Source organism: Rhincodon typus, chromosome 23, assembly GCF_021869965.1.
Source record: "Rhincodon typus isolate 14 chromosome 23, sRhiTyp1.1, whole genome shotgun sequence".
Lineage (NCBI taxonomy): Eukaryota > Metazoa > Chordata > Chondrichthyes > Orectolobiformes > Rhincodontidae > Rhincodon > Rhincodon typus.
In genome coordinates, this window is record NC_063354.1 from 44,210,660 (window position 1) to 44,222,270 (window position 11,611).

General features: G+C 45.7%; 1 protein-coding gene across 1 annotated transcript in view; it reads right to left on the reverse strand.

Annotated features, from left to right (window-relative positions):
- The window catches only part of LOC109922466 (tripartite motif-containing protein 65-like), a 17,049-nt gene extending 6,075 nt beyond the window's left edge, over nt 1-10,974 (reverse strand). Inside the window, exons 1-3 of the mRNA XM_048610772.1 lie at nt 10,883-10,974; nt 7,422-7,655; nt 472-652 (exon numbers count right to left, since the gene is read on the reverse strand). Of these exons, the coding sequence (XP_048466729.1) occupies nt 472-652; nt 7,422-7,655; nt 10,883-10,948 (481 nt within the window). The 5' untranslated portion in view covers nt 10,949-10,974. The remainder of the gene's footprint in view (nt 1-471; nt 653-7,421; nt 7,656-10,882) is intronic.
- Between the last annotated feature and the right edge of the window lie 637 nt (nt 10,975-11,611).

Genomic DNA, 11,611 nt, shown 5'->3' on the forward strand with positions numbered 1-11,611 from the left:
CTCCCACAGAACCCACCTACCACTGACCCCCACCCACTGACCTCCCCCACTGAAACCCCCTACCAGTGAATCCCTAACCACTGACCCCCACTGAACCTACACCACTGACCCCATCCCACAGACCACCCTAAACACCCTATCCCACTGACCCCACCCACTGACCCTATCCTAATGAACGCCCCACTGATCCTATCCCACTGACCCCACCCATTGACCCCCACAGGCCCTATCCTACTGAACCCCACCCACTGGCCCCCACAGACCCTATCCCACTGACCCCCACTGGCCCCCCACCCACTGACCTCCCCCAATGAACCCCTTCCTACTGAACCACCCCACCACTGACTCACCCCCACTGATCCCCTCCCCTTAGACCCTCCCTCACTGACCCCCATTTTTCTTCCAGCAAACAAAGACTAGGTAAGCATTGTGGGGAAGAACAGAGAAAGGTAGAAATCCAATTTTCCCCACCTGAAACATCCAGTGATTCTGACGGTGGTCTGAAGCAGGCCTGTAGGTCCTGATAGGTCAGGATGGAAATCTGCTCCAAGGCCCTTCTCACTCCTTGTAGCTTGTTCTCTATTGAGAGGTCTGAGGAAGGCAGCACTATGTCCTGCAGTGTCTTATTGAAGGGGTAAATCTCCTGAGGAAACTAAGAAGGGACACATCACACACTTAGCAAACCAAAAAACTCCTTTCACATCCCTCCACAATCACGGCATGTCCCAAAGTACGAGCACAATTTCAAAATTTGCCGACGACACCAAGCGAGGAATGGTGAGGAGGTGAGTGATGGACTGGAAGCGGTCACAGATGGTCTGGAGAAATGACACACAGATAGATGAAATGTGACACTGAGAGATGTGAAGAGACACACTCCAGTAGGATGAAGGAGGTCAGGCAATATAAAACAAAGGTACAACTCAATAGGCCATGCAGAAACAGGAGATGTGATGGAAAGTCAGGGCAAGTTGAGGTCAGGTGTCAGGTCAAGGAAGTACTTCAGGAATCCTGGCCTTTACAGATAGAGGCACAGGGGTCACAGGAATATCTGAGCAAGAGTAGGCCATTCAGCCCCTTGAGCCTACTCCACCATTCAACAAGATCATGACTTCTTCTAGCTCAACACCATTTTCTCACACTTTTCCCCATTTCCATTGATGTTTTAAATATTTAGAAAACTATCAATCTCTAATGTAGACATACCACACGTTTAAGTCTCCACAGCCCTCTGGGACAGAGAGTTCCAAAGATTCACACCCTCTGAGTGAAGAAGTTCATCCTTATCTCAGTCCTAAATGCTTTATACTTACTCTGGGACGGTGTCCCCGGTTTTAGACTCCATAGAGTGGGATAGACCCTGTCACGACACTGTAAGAATCTTGTATGTCTCGACGAGATCATCTCTCATTCTTCTTGAGAGAATACAGGTGCCGTCTTCCTGTTTTCTCCTCAAAGGACAAACCCACCATCCCAGCAATCAATCCTGTGAACCTTTGTTAAACTCACTCAAAGGCGAGTAGGTCCTGCTCTGGGTAAGGAAACTGAAACAGTGCACAGTACTGCAGGTGTGGGCTCACCGAGGTTCGATACAACTGCAGTCAGACATGGTTACTCCTGTACTTGAATCCTCTTGTGATGGAGGCCAACGCATGGTGGCCCAGTGGTCATCACTGCTGCCTCTCAGTGCCAGGGACAGTTCAATTCCACCCTCAGACAACTGCCTGTGTGGAGTTTGCACATTCTTCCCACATCTGTGTTCCAGTTTCCTCCCATAGTCCAAAGGTGTGCAGGTTAGGGTGGATTGGCCATGCTAAATTACCCATAGTGTCCCAGGATGTGCAGGCTTAGGTGGGTTAGCCATGGGAAATGCAGGGTTATGGGGTGGGTCTGGATGGGATGCTCCTCCTCAGACGGGAAGTGTGGAAACTAACCTGCTTCCTCATTGTAGCGATTTTATGATGCACCATTTTCCTTCCTAATTGCTTGCTGCACCTTCATGTTAACATTCAGTGACTCGTGAACAAGGACACGCAGATATCTTTGGACATCAACACTTCCCAATCTCTCACTGATCCAGAAATACTTGTGCACTGAAGGAGAGACGAGCATGTGGGGATTGTGTAAAACTCAAGTGACTGAAAGCTGGCCAGTTCAGACACAAAAACTATCTAACAATCTCATTAAGAGGGAGCAGATGAGGGAAGAGTGTAAGGTAGTGGAGATAAATGTAATTAAATAAACCTTTGTACGGCAGAACACCTGCAATCATTCATTCGTGACACCAAGGCTTCTTCGATACTCGTTCCCAGGCTTTTAAGTAATAAATGATAGCATTAATGACCTGTCGTTATCCTCCTACACACTGAAATACTTTCCACTCATTAAGCCTGAACACCTTTGAATTCCTACAACAAGGATCAGCTTCGAGCAGGTTTTAAATGCAAGTAAAAGTGAAGGAAACAATGCAAGGGCAGGAAAAGGATGGAAGAATATGGTTGCAGGTGGATTTAGAATATGAAGGGTGAAAGTAAGGTTGGAATCCAGGTGGGATAAGTCAGAGTCGCACTGAAAGTGAAGGGGGTCCTGAAAGCAGCAAGCCGCAGGGGCACTCACCATCCTGACTTGGTAATATATCACTGATCCTTCGGTGTCATTGGGGTCAAAACCCTCCCTAACATCATTGTGGGTGCCACTACACCCCAATGTTCAAGGGGGTCACACTCCAACAACTACTGGAGAGAAATTTAGAGAGGAACACAATTGCTGGCCCAGCCGGTGAAGCCCACATCCCCTGGGAGAAAAAGATCTTCCATCACAGTTAGTTCCCTTAAGTTTATTTTCTGAATCTTGTGCTCTGGCTCGACATGCATTTAAAAGCCTGAGCATCTCCATGACTGTGCAGCTGTGATGTAAGGTCATTGACCTGACACTTTAACTCTGTTTCTCTCCCCACTGACGCTGCATTTCCTGCATTTTCTAATTGTCAGCAGAAGCGCAGGGAAGTTAAGAAGATAAACTCTTGCCGTAAACTTAGAAAAGTTGCTTTCTGGGATGTAATGCTCCTTCCACATTGACTCATTCACTTCACAGCTTTGAGAATCTAGCTTCATTCAATATCCTGAATCAAATTTCCTGGTCCAGACCTTTCACAATCCCAGCAATTGCAGTTTTCAGACATCACTGGTGATGATTCAGACAGACAGCTCAGGGCCTGTTGTTGACAGTTCCTGGGCCTGGGTGTTGTTCAATTGAACCTGCAATTAGCTCCATGCGTTTCTGGCTATCATTCACGCAAGCCAAGTTCAAATACACCTGAGGAAAGCTGAAACTCAAAACAACTTTTCTAGAAAGCTCAGAGACAGCAAGAACTGCAGACGCTGGATCCCCACCTAAAACTTCAGCTTTCCTGCTCCTCTGATGCTGCCTGGCCTGCTGTGTTCATCCAGCTCTACACTGTGTTGTTTCTTCTGGAAAGCTGACTTTCAAAGCCAAGCTAAACACAAGCCTTAAGAGGCAGGGGAGGTGCTTAAATGAGTGAACAGATCAGTCAGTCCTGACATGTGTGGAAATATATAATAAAGGATAATATCTGGTCCTACTACTGACAGTGGGGCCTTGCTATACACAGACTGATTGCCACATTTCTTACATTAAAAGTATGATTCCACGCGTAATAAAAACAGAAATTGCTGGAAAAGCTCAGCAGCTCTGGCAGCTTCTGTGAAGAAAAAATCAGCGTTAACATTTCGGGTCTGGTGACCCTCCCTCAGGACCAGACCTGAAACGTTAACTCTGATTTTTTCCTTCATAGATGCTGCCAGACCTGCTGGGCTTTTCTACCAACTTCTGTTTTTATTCCTGATTTACAGCATCCGCAGTTCTTCCAGTATTTATGATTCAATGCGTGTTGCACATTTCAGAGATCTGTAATAAGACATTATATAAATTTAAATAAACTGAACACATTGATACCGATAACTAAGTGAGCAACAAGCACACAATTGGTTGAATTATGCACAGGGAATTTTAAATTTTTGACACTCCTGTCCTGTGATTGATAAACATAGCTGGGATTTTTCTTGATCCCAAGTACAAAAGCTATTTTATGGCCTCTCTTTGCCCTCCTGATTTCCTTTGTAAGCAGCTCCTACACTCTGTGTATTTCTCAAGGACCTCCCCTGTTTTTACTGTGTTGTACCTGACGTATACTTCCTTCTTTTTCTCCACAAAACTCTCAATCTCCCCCGCCATCCAGGGTTCCATGGACTCGCCGCCCTTGCACATCACTCTTAGAGGAACACGCTGGCCCTGAATTCTCACTAAACTACTTTTAAACAACTCCCACTTTCTAAATGTAACCTTACCTGTAAGTAGCTGCTATGTCTGTCAGATCCTATCTAATGGTATTGAAATTGGTCTTACCCCAAATTAGACACTTAGCTTCCACACTATCCTTATCTCTTTCCATAATGACTTTGAAACTTACAGAGTTATGGTCACTACTCACAAAATGCTCACCCACCGAAATTCCAACCACTTGACTGGCTTCATTCCCTAGGATAAGGTCTAGCACTGCCCCATCTCTAGTAGGGCTATCTATGTACTGGCACAAAAAAAATCTCCTGGTAGGTAAGTGGTCTTGAGTGGTTAGTAGCTCCATTGTGATGTAAGTTGTCAAAATGTGCCTAGTATACCATCTGTACGTCAAAATTGCACTCATGGTCCCCAGTACAACATTTTGCAAGGTAAGGGGCCTAGAAAGTTCTCAAGCCCACATTCCCATCCATCCCACAAGCCCTTGTGATTCCTAATGCCCCCTCTATGCTCTTTCATCTCACATGCCTCTTAGATACCCCTGATATGTGCCATGTCCCTTTTGAAATAAGCTGTCCATGCTCTAAAGGCCTCTCCCAGATGGGAAGAACTAGTGTTGTTACCCAGCTCAATTTACAGGATGATTCTGTTCCAACCAGCCCTCTCCCATGTGAGTTAGAGCTGGGCTCTTTATTATATACACAGTGTCATACAACATAGAAACAGGCCCTTCAGTCCAACCAGTCCATGCTGACCATAATCCCAAACTAAACTAGTCCCACCTGCCCGTGCTTGGCCCATATCCTTCCAAACATTTCTTATTCATCTACTTATCTAAATGTCTTTTACACATTGTAACTGCATCCACACCCACCCTTCCTCTGGAAGTTCATGCCACACACGCACCACTCTCTGCATGCATCATCCATCTCCATTCCTCTTCATTCTCCCAAGAACAGGCTCAGCTAACAGCCCAATTTCCCCATACACGCTTCCCTAACTGGGACCCAGAGAACTTAGTCTTTAATAATAGCTTTTTAACAGCATATCTTCCTTCAGAGAGTTAGTTGAGTAACACAATAATTGTTGCGAGCTCATTACTAACTTGCATCATGTCAATGACAAACCTGTTGAGGAAAGAGTATTAAATGCAGTGTGCCTGGAATACAGAAGTGACAGTGTCTCCTTCCTATCAAACTGAGCTTCAAAACCAAGTGTAACAGAAACTGATCACCATGGCATCATTTCAGTTCCAAACTCCAACACGTGATTAACAGATATTTCAGTGATTGTGTGAGAGAGGAAGGGTTAGAAATGTGTAAAATGATAGTTTAATAATCACTTCTCGGCATTTGCTTGGCTTTTCTTGCAATTAAAATGTACAGGATGAAATTTACAATCCAGTGGACTGTACATATGGGGTCAGAGATCATGTCCATTCGTATAACAATGGGAACTGTGACAGAAAATCACCCACTGCTAATGGCTGAACCCAAATTGCTGATCCCTGTCTGATGAGGCTATGCTCCATCAGTATTCAGCTGTAAGTTCTCTATCCCACACTGTGCCCTTCATCCTGCTGGTTGTTGCACTCACTTTGGCTCCACTTTCTCAGTTCTGTTTCTCTTCCTTTTCCTAATCCCAGTTTGTCTCTTTCTCCTTTCCAAGCTCCTGTCTTCTCCCTTGCTTTCTCTGTCGCTTTTACCATTCCTGGTGCCTCCTTTGTTACCTCTTTCTCTGTTTCCATCCCTGTCTCCTTGTTACCCTCCCTCTAGCCTCCTCCTATCTATTTCTATCACTCTTGTTCTCTCCTTCCGAGTATCCCCTTTTCAATCTGTATCTCCTTTCCTTCTCTCCTTATCTCTTTATTCTATTTTCCTCTTTCTATCATCAATTTTCTCTTTTTACATTTCTATCCTGCCTGTATGTCTCTCGTTTAGCACGTTTGCCTTCATTGCTCTGACCTTTGAGTATAGGAGTTGGGACGTCATGTTGAGGTTGTACAGGACATTGGTGAGGCCTCTTCTGAAGTACCGTGTCCTGTTCTGGTTACCCTATTATAGGAAGGATATTATTAAGCTGGAGAGGGTTCAGAAGAGATTTACCACAATGTTGCCAGGTGTGGAATATAAGGAGTTATAAAGGGAGGCTGGATAGGCTGGCACTTCTTTTCACTGGAGCGTCGGACATTAAGGAGTGACATTATAGAGGTTTGTAAAATAATGAAGAGTATAGATAGGGTGAATGGCAGGTGTCTCTTCCCTAAGGTGGGGGATTTCAAGACTAGGGACATATTTTTAAGGTGAGAAGAGAAAGATTTTAAAAAGTCAGTTTTTTTACACAGAGAGTGGTTCGTGTGTGGAATGAGCGTCCAGTGGAAGTGATGAATGTGGGTACAGTTACAACGCTTAAAAGACATTTAGATAAGTACATGAATAAGAAATGTTTGGAGGGGTATGGGCCAAATGCAGGCAGGTGGGACTAGTTTAGTTTGGGATTATGGTCAGCATGGACTGGTTGGACTGAAAGGTCTGCTTCTGTGCTGTATGACTCTGTGACTCTCCATTTTTGATCAATGATCTTGAGCTTAATTATTCTGAACGTCCTCTTTGTTTCTCCTGGAGAGCGGTGGAGGGTGGTGGCAGACAAATATTTGAAAAGTTAATTTTGAGCCCATGCATTTAAGGTGAGGGGGGATAGTTCAAACCACTGCCAGGGGTGGTGGGGGAGGCAGATACAATAGGGGCATTTAAGAGTCTTTTAGATAAGCACATGAATGTGCAAGGAATGGAGGGATATGGACCAAGAGCAGGCAGTAGTTTAATTTGGCTTCATGTTTGACATGACATCATTGGTCAAAGGGTCCGTTCCTAATTGTTCTATGTTCTGTAGGTGACCCCGCTCTCTCAAACTCCACAGTGCAGAAACTCAGGCTGTGTCAGACCAGAATAAAAACATGACATCTAGGAATGAGGAAAAACTACTACCTTTGCTAATTACAATCAAAACCCTGAGAACAAACGGGAGAATTTACTGATGAGTGGAGAAACAGAATGTGTCAGTGTCAATGCAATTCAAACAATGTAGGTGTGGACCCACTGTACCTGTAAGATCTGCAGAGAGTCATTACTCTTCAGCGTGCTCACCAGCTTCAGACTGGTCTCCCTCAGCAGGGCACATTTCTCCTCCAGTCTCTCCAGAGCACTGTCAGCCTGGTCCAGGGCAAGCTGCTCTTCACTCCCTATGTACTGCAATACTTTAGCCTGCACCTGCTCCAACTCCTTCTTCAGCATCTCAAACTTGTTGCCGTAGTTTGTTTGTGCCCGAGAAGCACAGTCCTGAAATCACAGCAAACAAACCCCACTGACAGAATCTCCCAAAGACCACCGCCCATTCCAAATATTCAACAACATCCCCACCACCCCCAGCCTGCTCCCACTATAGTATGAGCTCCAACTTCAGTGGCAGCACCCTCCCATTCGCATCACACACTCCCTGTGCAGGGCTCAGGGAGTGCTGCAGTGTTGGAGCAGCCATCGCTGAGGTGGGAGGCAGTGATAATGCCATTAGACTGGTAATCCAGACTCCCCAGTTAATATTCTTGGGACATGAGCTCACCAGAGTGGCTCAGTGGTTAGCACTGCTGCCTCACAGTACCAGGGACCTGTGTTCGATTCCACCCTCGGGCGACTGTCTGTGTGGAGTTTGCACATTCTCCCTGTGTCTGCGTGGGTTTCCTCCGGATGCTCCGGTTTCCTCCCACAGTCCAAAGATATGCAGGTTAGGGTGGATTGGCCATGGGAAATGCAAGGATAGGGATCATTCTATGGCAGATGGTGAAATTTGAAATTTAGAATTTAAAAGTAGGCTAGTCTAAACATAGAATCCCTACAGTGTGGATGCAGGCCATTCAGCCCATCGGGTCTACACCAACCCTCTGGAGAGCATCTCACCCAGACCCACCACATCCCGTTACTCTACACGGACAGTTGCCCAAGGGTGGAATCGAACACGGGTCCCTGGCGCTGTGACTGTGTAGAGTTTGCACGTCCTTCCCGTGTCTGCATGGGTTTCCTCCCACAGTCCAAAGGTGTGCAGGCTCGGTGGGTTAGCCATGGGGAATGCAGGGTTAACGGGATGGGGTGGGTCTGGGTGAGATGCTCTTCAGAGGGTCAGTGTAGACCTGATGGGCTGAATGGCCTGCTTCCACACTGTAGGGAGTCTATGTTTAGACTAGCCTACTTTTAAATTCTAAATTTCAAATTTCACCATCTGCCGTAGAATGATCCCTATCCTTGCGTTTCCCATGGCCAATCCACCCTAACCTGCATATCTTTGGACTGTGGGAGGAAACCGGAGCATCCGGAGGAAACCCACACAGACACGGGGAGAATGTGCAAACTCCACACAGACAGTCACCCGAGGGTGGAATTGAACCTGGGTCCCTAGCACTGTGAGGCAGAGGCGCTAACCACTGAGTCACTGAGCCGCCCTAATGATGACCATGTAACCACTGTTGATTGTTATAAAAACCCATCTGGTTCACTAACGTCCTTCAGGGAAGGAAATCTGCCATCCTTACCCGGTCTGGCCTACATGTGACTCCAGACCCACAGTAATTGACCACTGAGCAATTAGTGATGGGCAATAAATGCCAGCCTAACAAACAACACTTACATCCCTTAATGAATTTAAAAAAGAGAATTCCTGCCCTTTTGGTTGGATTCAAGGGATCACGTCGAAGTATTTCAAACAAAAGGAGTGAATTCCATTGTGTGCTGCCCAATATGTATCCCTCACCCATCACCTAAAGATCGTCCCTGTAAACATACACACATCTAAACATGCAAACATGTATACCTCAGGGAGTATATGCACATGTATTTGTGTGCATGCATGTGTATTCATGGTTTATTTGGTAAGTCTTTGATAATGCAGATGATTCATTCATCTCCCAGTGTATACTGACCACGTTCATACACATTCTCACAGGACACCATTGTAACCAATTCTCAGCTCAGAAGACGTGTGGAAATCCCTGTTTAAATTGCACTCCCATAAACTGGGAGGTTATTTATATGAGGTAGTAGGAACTGCAGATGCTGCAGAATTTGAAACAACAAGGTGTAGGGCTGGATGAACACAGCAGGCCAAGCAGCATCATAGGAGCAGGAAAGCTGATGTTTCGGGTCTAGACCATTGTTTTTTTTTCTGAAGAAGGGTCTAGACCCGAAATGTCAGCTTTCCTGCTCCTCTGATGCTGCTTGGCCTGCTGTGTTCATCCAGCTGTACACCTTGTTATCTCAGGCTATTTATATAATGTCAGCTTTTCCCAAACAGTGATTACCTTGGTACAAGCCAAGACCGACCAAATACATATAGCCATTTAAGAAGAAAGGTCTAAAGGAACACATCTTTTAATTCCTGCTTCAGTCGGGCAGCTCGGTGGCACAGTGGTTAGCACTGCTGCCTCATAGCACCAGGGACCTGGGTTCGACCACCCTTGGGCGACTGTCTGTGTGGAGTTTGCACATTCTCCCCGTGTCTGCGTGGGTTTCCTCCGGGTGCTCTGGTTTCCTCCCACAGTCAAAGATATGCAGGTTAGGGTGGATTGGCCATGGGAAATTGCCCATAGTGTCTAGGGATGTGTAGGTTAGGTGGGTTGGACATGGGGAAATGCAGGGGCAGGAGAATGGGTCTGGGTGGGATGCTCTTCGGAGGGCTGGTGTGGACTTGTTGGCTGAATGGCCTGTTTCCTCACTGTCGGGACTCGATGTAAAAAAAAAGTCACTGGTCTGTCAAGCAACGTACCTTGGTGCTTCAGAAACTAATCTGACCCAATATGAAGAAAGGAAAATCTGTGTGACCCAGGGATATCAAGCCAGCAATTCCTAGTTTTTAAAATATGTCTCTTACTCTAGTCTCTCCGGTGGGGGGAAACATCATTTCAGAATCCACCCTATCAAATCATAGAATCAGACAGCACAGAAACAGACCCTTCGGTCCAACTCATTCATGCCGACCAGATTATCCTAAACTAATTTAGTCCCATTTACCAGCATTTGCCCCATATGCCTCTAAACCCTTCCTATTCATGTCCCCATCCAGATACCTTTTAAATGCTGTAATTGTACCAGCCTCCACCACTTCCTCTGGCAGCTCATTCCATACACGCATCACCCTCTGTGTGAAAAAGTTATCCCTTTTAGCCCCTTTTAAATCTTTCCCCTCTCACCTTAAACCCTCTAGTTTTGAACTCCCCTACCCTGGGGAAAAGACCTTGGCTATTCACCCTATGCATGTCCCTCATGATTTTATAAACCTCTATAAGGTCACCCTTCAGCCTCCGACACTCCAGGGAAAATAGCTCCAGCCTATTTAGCCTCTTCCTATAGCTCAAACCCTCCAATCCCAACAACATCCTTGTAAATCTTTTCTGACCCTGTCACATTTCACAAGTCCTTTCAAGATCTTATATGTCTCAATTAAGATCCCCTCTCATTCTTCTCAGTCCCAGCCTGTCTAACCTTTCCTCATAATCCCAGATATCAGAAATGGTCATTACCTTAACAGAAATCTTCTGCTGTTTGAGGGTATCGATTAACTCTTCTGTCTTCTTTACTTGTTGCATCACCTCCTCGTGCTTTGCTATGAGTTCCTTCTAAAAGATTGAATTAAAAAGTAAATCAATTAATCATTTCTAACCTTGGCTCCTTGGTAGTTGGATAGTGTCAAGGTTTCAGCACCTTGTCTGCACTGATGTTCCAGTGTAGCCCAAAGAAAGAGTAGGGCTGACCAGAGGTTAACCTGAGCCCTGTCTGCACTATCAGCTGGGCATTAAAGATCCTATGGCTGTATTTGAGGAACAGCAGGGGAACACTCCCTATCCTCCTGGCCAATATTTATCCCACAACCGGTATTGCTAAAATACATTTTCTGGTCATTATCATTTTGGTGATGGTGGCATGTTGATGGGTGGCACTTGTCTGCTGTATTTGCTATGTTACAAAATCCTACAACTCCCTCCCAGCAACACTGTGGGTGTAACTATCCTGCGTGAACTGTGGTCGTTCAGGAAGGCAGCTCACCACCACCTTCTCCAGGGGCAATAAATGCTGGCAAAGTCAGCAACACCCATTCTCTGTGAACAATAAAAAAATTAAAGTTACAACTTTGACTACCAATAGTTTTCATTGTGAAGTTCCTCGGGACAACCCAGGGTTGTGAAAGGTGTTATATAAATGCAAACTCCTTAGTAGACATACGACGACGAATTGCGGTTATTGCAAGCATC